Here is a 17036-nt window from a genome sequence, read left to right as displayed (position 1 = left end):
GCATCACGGATGACGTTCTCGAGGAACACCTTCAGGACGCCACGGGTCTCTTCGTAGATGAGACCCGAAATACGCTTCACGCCGCCACGACGAGCTAAGCGACGAATAGCGGGCTTGGTGATGCCCTGGATGTTGTCACGTAGCACCTTACGATGACGCTTGGCGCCACCCTTTCCGAGTCCCTTGCCTCCCTTGCCGCGTCCAGTCATGGTGTTGAAGTTGTGTGAATAATAAAATTTCGGAATCAGAATCAGAATAATACAGGAGAAGATGCCCATAGGGGCGAGCTTGGAAGTGGGGACAGAAGAAGATAAGGGGGGGTGAGAGGAAGAAGATTTGTAAGAGAAAAAGTGCCAGGGCTAAACCCAGCTGCGTGTCGTTAGGTTGCGGCTTTCGAGGCAGGGACTCAGTCGGGTGTTTTCAGTGACAACATCGGGACATCACAAACTCACAACATCACAGTGATTGGCTCAAGAGCGTCAGGGCTGAACTTTTTTACGGATTGTTTGTGCTGGTTGTTGAGAGCTGAATATGTAATGATAGTGGATGCTGGGTGTTGAGAGCTAAAGTTTAACGAAATACAGAGTTAGGAAGAGGATCATGGATGGTAGAGAAGAGGTCATGATTGTTTCGTGGTAGTCTGAGAGTGTGTAGGAGAAAATCAATGTGTTGTTCATGATGAGTGAGTAGTCTATCGATTTGTTTGTCTGATAGAGTTTTCCAGTAGGTATTTAGGGCAGGAATGTTAGTACTTTCATGGAGACTTTGATTGGTATTTAACTCTTGCCATCGGGTGTTGAGTACCCATCTTAGTGCTCTGTTCTGTATTCTTTGAAGTTTTATTTTGTTAGTGCGTGCAGATAGAGAAAGAGCTAGTGGAGCGTATGTTAGGAGAGGTCTAATAAGTGCTTTGTAAAGGTGCATTTTTGTGTCAGGTTTTGCAAATCTAAGTCTGTATAGTTTCTTCATGGCTTGAAGAGCTATTGCATGTTTCTGTGTTATGTGTGTGTGAAAGAGTAGTTGTCGATCAAATGTGAGTCCCAGGACTGTGGAGGAGGGAGATACAGAGATGTAAGTAGGATTTTGAGTGTATGAATAGAGTTTGAGAGGAATTGGGCGAATAGTTCTTTTACAGAAAAAGTAGGTGATTTTAGATTTGCTGGAGTTGGTTTTTATACGCCATTTGTACTCCCACTCAGTGACAACATCAAGTTCTGTTTGTGCTCTGTTTGTTAGTGTATCAATGGTGTTGCTGGTGACAAGGTGAGAGACATCATCAGCATAACATATGGTTAATGAAGTGTGATGAACAGGGTCAGGAATGTCGTTTATGTATAGGATGTAGAGTGTTGGGGCAAGAACAGAACCTTGGGGAACACCGGCGTGTAAGTTGAAGTAGTCAGAGTGTTGTTGGAGGAACTTAATTCGCATTGTCCTATTGTCTAAGTAGTTCGAAAGAAGTTTGGTGGTGATAAGAGGAAGATTAAAGTTGTTGCATAGTTTGAATTTTAAGCCGTCATGCCAAACAGTGTCAAAGGCCTTCTCAACGTCCTTAGTGATGAGTGCAGTCTTAAGTCTTTGGTGCTGATTGATACTGAGGTAGTTAGTCATGATGTTTAAGGCGTCGTGAGTGGACCGGTGAGGCCGAAATCCAAACTGTTTGTTAGTGAGTAAGTCATTGTGTTCAAGGTGCGTTCTAAGTCTCTGGTTGATCAGCCTTTCAAAGACTTTGCCAAGTGTCTCTAGAAGGCTGATGGGTCTATAGTTCTTTGGGTCAGTGTGGGGTTTCCCAGGTTTTGGAATAAGAACGGCTGTGGCAGACTTAAAGTTGAGTGGAAAGTACCCAGAGGCAAGGGAGGCGTTGAATAGGTTAGTGATAGCAGTAATGATAGAAGCAGGGAGTTGTCTAAGAAGGATATGTCCAATGCCAGACGCACCAGGGGCTCTACGACGAGTGCCCATGAGAGCTGTCTTGACATCAGCTAGAGTTAGGGGAGTCTGTAGTTCAGTGTTTGAATTGAGATTTTCAAGGTGAATGAGGTCGTCTGGTGTAGTTGCTTGTCTATTTTGGTGTATCCAGTCTTCGACTATTTCAATGTTGGGGCGTGCAAATGGTTCAGGAGGATGTGGGTGAAAGATTTGTTCCCAGTGGTGTTTAAAAATGTTGAGAACTGCTTCAGGATCAGTGATTTTGTTGTTATTATGTAGAAGGTATTTAAACGGTGTGTGAGTTGATCCTTGTAATCGTTTGATTCGTTTCCAGAATTCTTGAGGTGTCAGTTTTCTGTATTGTTCTGCTTGTTCTATAAGGTGTTTCCAATGTTTTGTGTGGTCTTCATCTAGGCTGTTAAGGATATGGTTTTTTAATGCTGTTAGGTCCCATAGTATTTGTCCATGACGATGTATGTTTTGTAAGAATCTAGTGTGATAGCAAGCTAAGAGGCGTTTGGAGCGAATGGAGGGGGTGAAAGTGAAATGTGGTTTGTGTGCTGTTTTAGGGATGGAGATGTTTGCTGCATGAATGATGGTGTCTTGTATGTTGCGTGCTTGTGTGTCGATGTCAGTGTGATGTTTGTCATTGTATTCATAAGTGAGATCAGTGTCATCAATGTGTTGTTTGAACATGTCCCAGTTTGCCCTATGGTATGAGAATTGAGGAGTGCTGGGGATGAGAATAGGATTTGTGGAGACTGTGAGAATTAAGGGAATATGATCAGAGCCCGTAATGGGCCCTGGTGAAATGAAGTGTTGCAAGTTGCTGCCGTGTCTGTTGGTGAATATGAGATCAGGCCGGCCAGAACCTGTATGTGTGAAACAAGTGGGGAAATCAGGGCCAAGAAAGAATAGATGTTTTTGGGTGTATATTTGGTGAAGCTGTCTGCCATGCTGATTTGTGGTATTGTGGTGGAATGTAGGGTGTTGTGCATTGAGGTCTGCAAGCAGAAAAACAGGCAAGTGAGAGTTGTTGAAGAGAGTTATGAAATCTTGCATGGGAATGTCGGTGTTAGGACGGGTGTAGGTTGTGCAGATGATGAGAGACCCCATTTGTGTATGAACTTTAATGGCTAGGAAATGTTTGTGAAGCCAATGAGTGTGTAAGAGTTCGTGTTTGTATGAAGAACGGATGAGTATTGCAACTCCTTCATGTGCTTCATCTGGTGACTGGTAAGAGGTGTAGCCATAATGTTTGATTTTATATGAGTTCGTGATGTATGTGCTATTTAATAATAGCACATCAGGTCTCTCGATCTCAATAAAATCTGACACCATGTGTCTAATGTTGAAATATGCCCGCACATTAAACTGTATGATCTTTATGAATTTTTAGGTTTTGATGGGGTGCTGGTGGGGTTTTGTGCATGTACAAGAGCATGAGGGTTGCGTGATTCAATGAGTTGGGCAGTTATTGAGGAGGGTGCATCTTGGAGGATGGTGGTAGGAATTGTAGGATATTTACAGCGGGAGGTGGGAGTAAGACAACGGGTTGCTGAACGGGCTCGGGACGAGACAAGATGAGTTACAGAAGAAATGACTGAAGTTGTTGGGGGATGGAGGGAGACAGAAGGCTTGTTGACAGGGACGAAATCGGCACGATTTCCCCAGACTATATCCCGTCAAGCGGACGTACTTGTAGCATGGCAACTCCTAACTCCTGCCTGTCCTTACTTTATGCTTGTACTCGAGCAGAAACACGGCTTTCTCACAACGCTTTCAAAACTGCAGTTGCCTACTCGTCTGTTTCACGTCTCTGTGAAATGACTTTTGCACAAATCCAAAAAATAGAGCAAAATCAGCGATAATAGTGTTTGAGGTGAGCTGCCTGTTGGCTGCAGCCAGAGGAAGGAGGGGAGGGGCAACGGGGTGACGTAGGCGAGTCGAGCAGCCAATGGCGCTCGAGCAAGCGCCTCGAGACGGCGTATATAAGCAAAAATTTTTCGGCGCCGGCCATCAACGACGGGAGGCCATCTTCAGTGACGTGTAGTCTTTGAGAGAGATCCATCGGCCTCCAGGAAGCTCATTATGCGTCACAAACGCTTCAAGATCAGGGGTACGCCCCTCAACGAACATCCATTCTCCAAGACATCTCTCCTGAAGCTCTTTAAAGACGTTGCAGGAGTAACACCCAACGACATCAAGCAGGAAGGCACGGACATCCTTTTCTTCTTTTATAGTGAGGAGGAAGTCGACAAACTTCTGTCTTACAGCGCTAACTTCTCCAACCAACACCTTCGTCTCAACTTCCCACGCCAGTACCTGGCTGAACACTCTGTCGTTATTCACGATCTCAGTCAATGGATCGTGGAACAAGATGACGCTGATGATAGTGCGTTCATGCACGACTTCAAGGCATCAAACCCGGACCTACGGCTTCACCAAGCTCAATTCTTCAATTCAAGTCGCTCCCTGAAGCTGACCTTCGAGACGGTAGCTTCGGCTACTATGGCTACCAGAAATGGAGTTTACAGCTTTGGAATTCACATTCCGCCTTTCCGTGTGAAGATGGAACGTTTTCACATCGTCAACCAGTGCCTCCGATGCTACGAGTACACCCACTCCACCAGCAAATGTACCCAGCGGATTCAGAAGTGTAGCCTCTGCTCAGCTGACCACCATTACTCCATCTGCAAGTCTGAAACACTATGCTGCTTGCTGTGCAAAGGCGATCATCCAGCAATCTCCATACATTGTCCTCACAGACAAAACGCTATTAAAAACATGGAGAAATCCACATCTTCAACCGGAGCCAGTACCTCTGAAGCAACAAGCCAATCAGCGACCACCTCTACTTCAGGTTTCAACGCCCAAGCCGCCATCTTCCCGGAGCTCCCGGGAGGACGTCCCACTGCTACTACCAGCCAATGGGGAGCCAGCTCCCAAACGCCAACCAGCGATTCGTCGAGCCAGCCATCGCCACCGGCCCAACCAAAGACAAAGCTAATTGGGCAGAGCACAGTAAAAGCTCTGATATCAACAGCCAGAATTACTGCTGGCAATAACCCCCGAGAATTCGTGAGGCTTCTGAAAATTCTGTACAAGGCGAACGGTCTCCCTACCTTCATTGTTCCTGAGGAAGTTTTCAACGCTCCGCGTTCATCTCCAACAACTGACCCTGTAGAGGAGGATGCTGACTCTACATCCGACGACGACGATTCCGCCACTGCAATGCAGCCCTCAGATCCTGTTCGGGTACCTACAGCTCACAAGACTCTGCCTCATGTGACCCCCACTTCTGCATCAGTTCCCGTTACCAACCATGACATCACTGTGAACGCAGCCACGCTTTCTGACATACTGTCAGCTCCTGCTCCACACGCTTCTCCAGCTGCTGCTGTCCCTTCACCCGTCTCAGTGGCGAATTTCGCTGCTATCGACCCTTGGTGTGACCCTATAGAGGGTACCGACTATGCAGCACCTTCTGCTGCAGTACCTACCGCTGTTACACACCCTCCGAGAACTCTACCTTCAAGACATCAACCCTCAAGAACCCAACCTTCAAGAAATCTACCCCAGCGTGTCAACACCCCTGCTCCTCACTCATCTGATGAATCGGATGAGGACGTATCTGTCGGTACACCATCACCCCCAAGGAAAGATCACCTTCAAGCATCAACACGAACCGTGACCACCAAGACCGACAAGCCCAAAAAAAGAACAACGATCAAAGTTTGGTGAAATCAACAAGAAAGAAGACTCCTAACGAACTGACTTAACATCATCTGACATCAAACCTCCACTGCCAGCTGCTTGCGTTCCCGGCCTCTGTGTGTATTGCAAATGACACCCCACTCAATTCTACTTTCATCTGATCAAGCTCAAATCCACGGTGGTTGGGCCACCGATCTTTCATCTCCCCTCTTCACCTCATCTCCAGATCCTTGCTCAAGATTTCTGCAACCTCGCCCCGTTCTTCCATCCCCTGCTTGCCAGCTCTATGGACTTTTTAATCCGTAATCCGGCCATCAACGCCAGTACCTGGCTGAACACTCTGTCGTTATTCACGATCTCAGTCAATGGATCGTGGAACAAGATGACGCTGATGATAGTGCGTTCATGCACGACTTCAAGGCATCAAACCCGGACCTACGGCTTCACCAAGCTCAATTCTTCAATTCAAGTCGCTCCCTGAAGCTGACCTTCGAGACGGTAGCTGCGGCTACTATGGCTACCAGAAATGGAGTTTACAGCTTTGGAATTCACATTCCGCCTTTCCGTGTGAAGATGGAACGTTTTCACATCGTCAACCAGTGCCTCCGATGCTACGAGTACACCCACTCCACCAGCAAATGTACCCAGCGGATTCAGAAGTGTAGCCTCTGCTCAGCTGACCACCATTACTCCATCTGCAAGTCTGAAACACTATGCTGCTTGCTGTGCAAAGGCGATCATCCAGCAATCTCCATACATTGTCCTCACAGACAAAACGCTATTAAAAACATGGAGAAATCCACATCTTCAACCGGAGCCAGTACCTCTGAAGCAACAAGCCAATCAGCGACCACCTCTACTTCAGGTTTCAACGCCCAAGCCGCCATCTTCCCGGAGCTCCCGGGAGGACGTCCCACTGCTACTACCAGCCAATGGGGAGCCAGCTCCCAAACGCCAACCAGCGATTCGTCGAGCCAGCCATCGCCACCGGCCCAACCAAAGACAAAGCTAATTGGGCAGAGCACAGTAAAAGCTCTGATATCAACAGCCAGAATTACTGCTGGCAATAACCCCCGAGAATTTGTGAGGCTTCTGAAAATTCTGTATAAGGCGAACGGTCTCCCTACCTTCATTGTTCCTGAGGAAGTTTTCAACGCTCCGCGTTCATCTCCAACAACTGACCCTGTAGAGGAGGATGCTGACTCTACATCCGACGACGACGATTCCGCCACTGCAATGCAGCCCTCAGACCCTGTTCGGGTACCTACAGCTCACAAGACTCTGCCTCATGTGACCCCCACTTCTGCATCAGTTCCCGTTACCAACCATGACATCACTGTGAACGCAGCCACGCTTTCTGACATACTGTCAGCTCCTGCTCCACACGCTTCTCCAGCTGCTGCTGTCCCTTCACCCGTCTCAGTGGCGAATTTCGCTGCTATCGACCCTTGGTGTGACCCTATAGAGGGTACCGACTATGCAGCACCTTCTGCTGCAGTACCTACCGCTGTTACACACCCTCCGAGAACTCTACCTTCAAGACATCAACCCTCAAGAACCCAACCTTCAAGAAATCTACCCCAGCGTGTCAACACCCCTGCTCCTCACTCATCTGATGAATCGGATGAGGACGTATCTGTCGGTACACCATCACCCCCAAGGAAAGATCACCTTCAAGCATCAACACGAACCGTGACCACCAAGACCGACAAGCCCAAAAAAAAGAACAAAGATCAAAGTTTGGTGAAATCAACAAGAAAGAAGACTCCTAACGAACTGACTTAACATCATCTGACATCAAACCTCCACTGCCAGCTGCTTGCGTTCCCGGCCTCTGTGTGTATTGCAAATGACACCCCACTCAATTCTACTTTCATCTGATCAAGCTTAAATCCACGGTGGTTGGGCCACCGATCTTTCATCTCCCCTCTTCACCTCATCTCCAGATCCTTGCTCAAGATTTCTGCAACCTCGCCCCGTTCTTCCATCCCCTGCTTGCCAGCTCTATGGACTTTTTAATCCGTAATCCGGCCATCACAAACCACAGTTGTTCACCATGGCTCGCACCAAGCAGACTGCTCGCAAGTCCACGGGAGGCAAGGCTCCTCGTAAGCAGCTGGCCACCAAGGCAGCACGCAAGTCTGCTCCTGCCACAGGGGGCGTGAAGAAGCCTCACCGTTACAGGCCCGGAACGGTCGCCCTGCGTGAGATCCGTCGTTACCAGAAGAGCACAGAGTTGCTCATCAGGAAACTTCCCTTCCAGCGTCTGGTGCGCGAGATTGCCCAGGACTTCAAGACCGATCTTCGCTTCCAGTCGTCTGCCGTCATGGCTTTACAGGAGGCATCCGAGGCTTACCTGGTCGGTCTCTTCGAGGACACTAACCTCTGTGCCATCCACGCCAAGCGTGTCACCATCATGCCAAAGGACATTCAGCTTGCTCGCCGTATCCGTGGAGAGCGTGCATAAGCTAAAACGACCACCCTAGTATACACCAAACTCGGCCCTTCTCAGGGCCAAAATATCCTTCTAAGGAGATTTCAGACATTCCTAGCATCAGTCATATGAATTAACCTTCATCTATACATATAATAAATAAATAAATACAATAATTTAGGTGTCATACATACACTGTACACGTGATATCAATAAATCAAGTCATTTGTAGTACAACCTGTCCTCTTACAAACAAAACGCCGTCGCTTTTCATTCTTATGCACTGCCAAGGATCCTCCCCCCCCCCCCCCCCCTCCAAAAAAAAAAAAAAAAAAAATTGTCATACTGTACTAGAAATAAAAGCAGCTTGTATAAGTGACATACTGTCCTGTCCTGTTTTATTCTATTTTTGGTCCTCTGGCTTAATCTGTTAAGTTAGGAGATGACATTTTAAATTAACCGTTTTCTTGACATTTTCAAACCTTAAGAGGGTGGCCTGCATAGTAATCCTAATGTGGAACATAACAATGAATCTCTAATCTCTAGAAAAAAGATACCGAGTGTTTATATGTGTGTTGAGAGAGAGAGAGAGAGAGAGAGAGAGAGAGAGAGAGAGAGAGAGAGAGAGAGAGAGAGAGAGAGAGAGAGAGAGAGAGAGAGAGAGAGAGAGAGAGACATGCAGAGACAGAGACAGAGACAGAGACAGACAGACAGACAGACAGAGACTGAGAGAGAGAAACACACACAGACAGTTTCATAAATATTCTCATTTTATAGCTATTTGCTTTCAGTGACAGAGGTTTTTGTTATAATAGTATTGGTGTCTAACACTCACAATCTCTTTAGAAATTAAAGTGTGGCTCCAATGGAGCCGAGTTTGTTGGTTTGAGGCCAAGCCACCACCACAGGGCAGTAAGTAAGCCGTTTACTTGGAGGAGGTGTACTTGGTGACGGCCTTAGTGCCCTCAGAGACGGCGTGCTTGGCCAGTTCTCCGGGCAACAGGAGCCTTACAGCCGTCTGGATCTCCCGACTGGTAATGGTGGAACGCTTGTTGTAGTGGGCCAGGCGAGAAGCCTCGGCGGCGATGCGCTCGAAGATGTCGTTCACGAACGAGTTCATGATCGACATGGCTTTGGAAGAGATACCAGTGTCGGGGTGGACCTGCTTCAGCACTTTGTAGATGTAGATGCTGTAGCTCTCCTTCCTCCTGCGCTTCTTTTTCTTATCGCCCTTGGCAATGGCCTTCTGGGCCTTTCCGGCCTTCTTGGCAGCCTTTCCAGATGCCTTGGGTGGCATGATGATGCTCGTGCTGGCTGGCGTTGCGATACAATAATGAACTTTTGCGCGAGTCGAGCTTTCCTTTTATATCCCGCTCGCGACTCAGCTCAGAGCGGGTCGCGTGGCGGAGCGCGCTGATTGGTCAGTGGCGGACTCCCTTGATCCTGAGCGGGGTATATAACACGAAGCTCGATCTGCGAGCCGGCGACCCCGATAAGATTAAGACACAAACTTTCGACCGAAAACCTAGATCAGGCTCTCTGCACCCAGCACTGCCGGGTGGGTAAATATTAGGCAGCAACGTAGAGCCATGATTTACCGCATAAAGGTCCGGTTTCGTGACGAAACCACTTACACCGGACCCCAATTACTAAGGAAAATCGTTGACATCACGAATGCAGCCCCGTTGGACATCCGTGACGATGCTGACGGCGCTGTACTTCTTTATTCAAGCGAGCAAGCTCTGGAGCAACTGTTTGCACCAGAACACCAGGACGCCCTACGAAACGCCAACCTGATCATCACTCCTAACCGTCGCTACTTGGCTGAACGAACCATCTTCGTCAGCCACACAAGTGTCTACATCGCCACCCAAGACCCTGGTACCATACTTGATAGTATCAACACCAGAAACCCGGCTCTGACTGCTGCTACAGTCAAGGTCATCAAGAACAACGACAACCCTAGGCCTACTCTCAAGGTCACCTTCACAACAGCTGCTGCAGCGACCCAAGCTGTGGAAAATGGATTTAGATGTCTGGATATTTCCATCACACCTGACACTGTAAAGAAGGAACGGTACTACAACATTCGCCAGTGCTTTAAGTGCTACAAGTACGATCATGATACCAAGAACTGCCAACAAGCAGAGGTTAAATGCAGCATTTGTACCCAGGATCATCACTTCAAAACCTGCCGGTCAACCACCAAACTGTGCCTCAATTGTGGAGGAGCTCACATCGCCGTCTCCATGGACTGCCAAGTACGACTAGACGAAATAAATAAAACAGCAACTGCCAACCCAACAACCAATCAGCCGGCGAGCTTCAATATCCAAGCTACATCGTTTCCAGTGCTTCCCAACGCTTCTGCTCCTGCTACACAGACGTCCACACCAGGCCAGACCACCCCCCAATGGGGACCCAGGACACAGGCGACTGCAGCTCAGCCAACCAACTTGACTGTCAACCAATCAGCGGCCTCGACCAACACCACTCTCATCCCATGCCTGATCAGTGTAGCTGAGAGAGAGGCGGGAACAGACAACGCAAAATACGTGAGAGTACTGAACATGCTGCTCGCCCAGAACAACCTGCCTACAATGTTGATACCAGCAGACCTATTTCAACATCACAACGCTGCTTCAACCCAAACAGACGAAATTCCAACACCAACAGTAACCGCAGTCATACCGCAACCACCACCACCGGAGTCGAACCCAGCACAAGTCACCCAGGCAACAGCATCCACCCAGACTACCACCACAGCAGACAAGTCAACCTCATCACCTGCCCCCACCAGCCCGAGACGGAAGAAAATGAGAGCAAAAAGGAGACCAAGAAGTCAGCAAGTGGAATCAGAATCAGATTCAGAACCAGAGTCCCTAGAAGCCTTGGCTGAGACCTTCACATATGAGGCCCCAGACTTCGACCTAAACCCAAGCAAATCAAGCAAGAAAGTGCCCTGCTTTGGACTTTACCTCAATCACGGTGGCAATTTCAACGGCAATCGAAGCACAAGAATGGTCATTGCCTTAGAATGCAACAGGATCATGAACCAGCTCAGGAAAACCATTCCTTACCCTGTGTTTGTCCACCACGAGACCGTGGAACGCTATGTAGACCTCTGCGCTCTGGAGAGTGCATACATCGACCCTAAATTCGACGTCAAGAGGGGACAAGTGACCTTCCTGGAAGAAGATGAAGACCCGACAGGAATACCAATACCACCGCTAACATTCGGGAAGTACATGCGAATACCTCCTGGCCAAGACACCACCAAGCAACAGTGAACTTACCTCTCACCATCTCAATAAGGAAGACGCCTCCTCCAAGCCAGACAGACCACCTCAAGTGAACCAGGACGACATCACCCTGCCCCACCACTAGCCTCCTGCCGCCCAAGAAGAACTTAAGCTACAGGCTTTGACTGAAAAAACATCTCCAATCCAAGGTGGACGGGCCACCGAACTTTCAAGCCTCCTCTCTCCACATCCAAATCCTCTTCCAAGAATTTCATCGCCCCATCCTTCTTCCTCCCACATCCTTTCCAAGCTCTTTGGACATCAAAGCGAAAGCGAAGCCGGCATAAAACACCACAAACCCACAACAGCAGCAGCAATGTCAGGACGCGGCAAGGGAGGCAAAGTGAAGGGCAAGTCAAAGTCTCGCTCCAGCAGGGCCGGACTTCAGTTCCCCGTGGGCAGAATTCACCGTCTGCTGCGTAAAGGCAACTACGCCGAACGCGTCGGTGCTGGCGCTCCTGTCTACCTGGCAGCCGTCATGGAATACCTCGCTGCCGAAGTTCTGGAGCTCGCCGGTAACGCCGCACGTGACAACAAGAAGACCCATATCATCCCACGTCACTTGCAGTTGGCCATCCGCAACGACGAAGAACTCAACAAACTTCTGTCTGGCGTAACCATTGCACAGGGAGGTGTTCTTCCAAACATTCAGGCAGTTCTTTTGCCAAAGAAGACAGAGAAGAAGTAAGCACTTCTGCCACCCACCACGACAAATACCATAACCAGGCTCCATCCGGAGCCACACACACTTTAATAGAGAGATTCAAGTAGACAATCAACTTTCAAACATTAATAATAACATTTATATTGATTTCATTTGGAATGTGTACATAACAAACAAAACAAAATTATAGGGGATATTCAGCATCACTTGGAATATTAACCAATCATATAAATCCAATATATATTTTATATTTTACTTTAAGCGAGGAATTCATATTCTATCAATTTTTAATCATACAAATGAACAAAAGCAATTCTTCACTAGACGTAATGAATGAATAAATGATCAAGGTTTTAATGTGTTTCATGAATAAATATATATATATATATATATATATATATATATATATATATATATATATATATATATATATATATATATATATATATATATATATATATATATATATATATATATATATATATATATATAATATAATATATTATAATATATTATAATACTTGTGAACCAGAATATGTTTGAGCAGCAGCGATCGTGCCATTGGCCGAAGTGCAACAATTCAAATAATTTAAAGGGCCTGCTCGGGTATATAAGAGAGGCTGGGAGACTGGGGCCGGTGGTGGGTGATGGGTGATGAGTGATGGTGTGGTGTGGTGTAGTGTTGTTAAGAGTTGATTTACGGCCAGCCAGCCAGCTGCAGCCAAGGCAGGGCAGGGCAAGGCAAGGCAAGGCAAGGCAAGGCAAGGCAAGGCAATAACAGGACAGGACAGGCAAGGCAAGGCAAGGCAAGGCAAGGCAAGCAGGCGGGCGGGCGGGCGGGCGGGCGGGCGGGCGGGCGGGCAGCCAGCCAGCCAGGCAGGCAGGCAGGCAGGCAGGCAGGCAGGCAGGCAGGCAGGCAGGCAGGCAGGCAGGCAGGCAGGCAGGCAGCCAGCCAGTCAGCCAGCCAGCCAGCCAGCCAGCCAGCCAGCCAGCCAGCCAGGCAGGCAGGCAGCCAGCCACTCCCACTTTGTATTTATATGCATTCAATTTATATTCAAACATTATATATGTTAAGGGCCTAGTTTTAGTGTTTATTTTAAAAATGACAAACATCGAGTCGTTTTACCAGTCCTTTAGCGTTAACGGTGATGCATTTTAAAACTGAACAGAAATCACCTTTTCTGGATATATCAAATATCGAATCCGCTTAATGTGCCTACAATTCAATCATTCAAAAAATACATAATTTACATCATGCCTTTTCATAGAACAGACAATAAGATTTGAGACAATAAGAACTTTAGTTTTATAACTAAAGTTGCACAATTATACCAACTCTATGGTGGCTGGGTGGTAAGGTGTGTGGCTGGTGTTTTGGAAGTCGCGAGTTCAAACGACCCAATGGGAGTACTTTTTTTTTTTTTTATGCCATACAATCTTCCTAGTACTATTATGTAGGTGTGTGTGTGTGTGTGTTTTTATTCATTCTTTGGTTTTATAGATGACATACATATTGACTCCTTTTACCGGTCCTTAATTAGGCTCTGGGGAAGCAATGGTGGTGGTGGTGGTGCATTTAAAACTAAACCAAAAATCACCAGTTCTGGACGCGTCAAATATCATATCCGCTTAATGTGTCTACAACCTAATTACTTAAAACTACACTATTTAATTCATTCATATCATGTGCATATTGGTCATTATGCTCATACAACCGACATAACAATTTATTTTCATTATTAGAATCATACATTTCATCAAGTAATACAGATACAAAGAGATTTTCTTTCTGAGAAGACCGTTAGTATTGGCTGGCTGGCAGGCAGGCAGGCAGGCATTTGAGGGTTATTATTTCGCCTGTTGATTGGGGGGAGGGTTGATGTGTTAGGGGGTTTTCGGTTAGGTGTGGTGGTGGTGATTGGTGGTGGTGGTGATTGGTGGTGAGTAGTGGTGGTGGTGGTGGTGGTGGTGGTGGTGGTAGTAGGTGGGAGGGGGGGGGGGGAAGGGGAATGATGGTCTGTGGATTCCTTCTCCGTACCCCTTACATATAAGCAAAAACATGCCTTCCTGTGGGTATAGAAACATTAACACAAATTATATCAGTAACTGATATTGTAGCCTTTTAAACAGAAAAGATTTGTACATACAAATACTTTTAAATTATCATTTATTTGTGGAAATGACATTTACGTCATTAAATTGATACCTCAGCATCAAGTGTCCTGCAGTGGTCCAGTGGTAAAGTGTATATAAGTGATGCGTATTCTTGGAGTTGCGAGTTCAAACCCGGATTAAGCTATATATATATATATATATATATATATATATATATATATATATATATATATATATATATATATATATATATATATATATATATATATATATATACAACATGTTTTGTTTTGGTTGTTTGTTTTTGTATAAAGCCTCACACACTATATTAAGCGAGATTGTTTTAAACATGACATACATATTAATTCATTTTACCAGGCCTTATTCCACACAACTCCGTGAATTTCCCGTGGAGCCAGCCAGCCAGCCATTCAAACAAAAACAAACGAAACAAAACAAAACAAAACAAAAAACATTATTGCCAACAGCATTTGGTGTTCCCAGGCGGTCACCCATCCAAGTACTAACCAAACCCAACGTTGCTTAACTTCGCTGATCGGACGAGAAGCGGTGTTCTCAACGTGGTATGGCCGTTGGCATGAGACTGCCTACACATTGTGGCTAATAACCAACTCTTTTTAGTCATCACGGCAGGATACGGACCTTCTTGTGGTGTCTTAATGGTAATTGTATCCTAACATATTTTTGTCTCCTTGGCATGGATATTTAACATCGTTTATTCAGTCTTGGGTTTATGTTCTTTCGCCATTTACAGACATTTTACATCTACCTACTTCCTCAGCCTACCCTGCCAATTTCTAATGAATTTGTGGATTTTCTTTTGTAATACATACATGTGTGTGCTCATCTGCTCTTCAGTTTTTATGATATTTGTCTCATCTGTCCTGCTTTATGATACTTTTACAAAGAACATGAACAAATGCTTCTATTTTAGAGAAGATATGGGATCCAGGTTTCGGAGCCGTAAAACCAACCGTCGTGATTGGTGGACGAGTTGCCAGGTTGCAGCTTCTGTACCGTGCCGGCACATAAATAGGTTCGGCTCAAGCGGCGGCAGCATCATTCCCCCGTGACTGTCTGAGCGTCTCTCATCACCTTGGTTATCTCATCATCATCATGGTAGAAGCAAAGCCTACCAAGAAGGCTGCGGCTGCTGCTGCTGTGGTGGCCACCACCAGGAAACCTCGCGTCCAGGTTGCTCACCCGAAAACTAGTCAAATGGTTCTAGCCGCGGTCGCAGCACTCAAAGACCGTAAGGGCTCGTCTCTACAAGCAATCAAGAAGTACGTTGTTGCCAACAACAAAGTCGAGGCTGCCAAGATCGCCATTTACATCCGAAGATTTCTCAAGAAAGCAGTGGCTGACGGCATTCTTGTTCAGACCAAGGGAAGTGGAGCTAGTGGATCATTCAAGCTGGCCGTAGCAGAGAAGAGGGCCGTTCTAACTCCCAAGAAAGCCACCACAACCAAGAAACCATCTACAGCAGCAAAGAAGGCCGTGGTAACTCCCAAGAAAGCCGCCACAAGCAACAAACCACCTACAGCCTTGAAAAAGAAGCAGCAGCAGCAGCTTGTTGTTGGGAACAAAAAGCCCAAAATAAAGAGAGCTTCAAAATCTCCCAAACCACCCAAGGCAAAGAAAGCTGTCAAGAAAACAACAAAGGCAAAATAAACGACGACATGCAAGCAGCATGAATACACATGACAATAAACATCCAGGCCTCCCCCCTCAGTGGAGGGGCCTCATATGATTCCAAAAAGAGTTTAGTTTTGTAGACAAATAAATCATTACTTTTGGGGTAGATTTACTCTGTATATTATATATATATATATATATATATATATATATATATATATATATATATATATATATATATACACACATACATGGGTGAGGTGATATGGTACCAAAGTTTTGGGTGAGGTGATTGACATTTACACAAGATAAAACACGAACCAATGGGAATAAAAACATAAGAATGGAAGTAACTGCAGAAGGCCTATTGGCCCATAACACAAGCACTTCCTCTTGATGCTTCTATATTGGTTCGGAGTCTTGAAGCTATAATATATATATATATATATATATATATATATATATATATATATATATATATATATATATATATATATATATATATATATATATATATATATATATATATATATATATATATATATATATATATATATATATATATATATATATATATATATATATATGCACACAAAACTAAATAGTCTTGTTAGACAAATTGCCCCTATTAGAGGCAAGTTGACTAACAAGCCGAATGACTGCAATTGTTTTGAATTTGAGTTAAATCTAACATAGAAATGTAATCAAACCTAACCTAACCTATGCTAACCCAAGCTAAGCTAACCTAACCTAACCTAAGCTAAGCTAACCTAACCTAACCTAACCCAGCAATTCATGATCTTAATATAATACTGTTAATTGGATAAACCAATTTGGAAAGAAATGTTCGAAAATAACAAAATTAACTGTGCTTGTTAGGAAAATTGGGCCTTGCATACTTGTCCCAATAGTGTGGTTCTCGCTTTTAGGTACGACATAAACGTATACCTAAGTTGAGAGAGAAAAAGATTCGCACTCAAACATGCATATCGATTGCCAGTCCTGAATTCTGGGTAGATATTCGTGTCCTCCCTTTTCATTTACCATCATTTGGATACTATCAAAACAGCTCTGAGAAGGATAAAATGAATAAAACGGGTAGCTCACTCATGTAAAAAGGAAGAGTTGGGAAAGATCTCTCTCTCTCTCTCTCCCTCACCCCCCCCCCCCCCACCACCAATGATCCTGCTCTGCTAGTATATAACGGAACAAACCTTCC

The 17036-nt window shown here is 45.7% G+C and overlaps 1 protein-coding gene and 1 non-coding gene across 2 annotated transcripts; one reads left to right on the top strand and one right to left on the bottom strand.

The window, feature by feature from the left end:
- Positions 1–11683: 11683 nt before the first annotated feature.
- On the top strand, positions 11684–12119 carry LOC138360496 (histone H2A-like). Its single transcript, XM_069320268.1, has one exon. The coding sequence runs from the start codon at positions 11699–11701 to the stop codon at positions 12068–12070; it is 372 nt and encodes a 123-aa protein (XP_069176369.1). The 5' UTR covers positions 11684–11698; the 3' UTR covers positions 12071–12119.
- A 2521-nt stretch (positions 12120–14640) lies between these two features.
- LOC123747682 (5S ribosomal RNA) lies at positions 14641–14759 on the bottom strand. The gene has a single exon (XR_006771700.1). It is a non-coding gene; the product is annotated as a 5S ribosomal RNA (ribosomal RNA).
- Positions 14760–17036: the final 2277 nt, after the last annotated feature.

Source organism: Procambarus clarkii, unplaced genomic scaffold, assembly GCF_040958095.1.
Source record: "Procambarus clarkii isolate CNS0578487 unplaced genomic scaffold, FALCON_Pclarkii_2.0 HiC_scaffold_113, whole genome shotgun sequence".
Classification (NCBI taxonomy): Eukaryota; Metazoa; Arthropoda; class Malacostraca; order Decapoda; family Cambaridae; genus Procambarus; species Procambarus clarkii.
The sequence above is the reverse complement of the archived record's forward strand: the minus strand, read 5'-3'. Positions and strand labels throughout refer to the sequence as shown.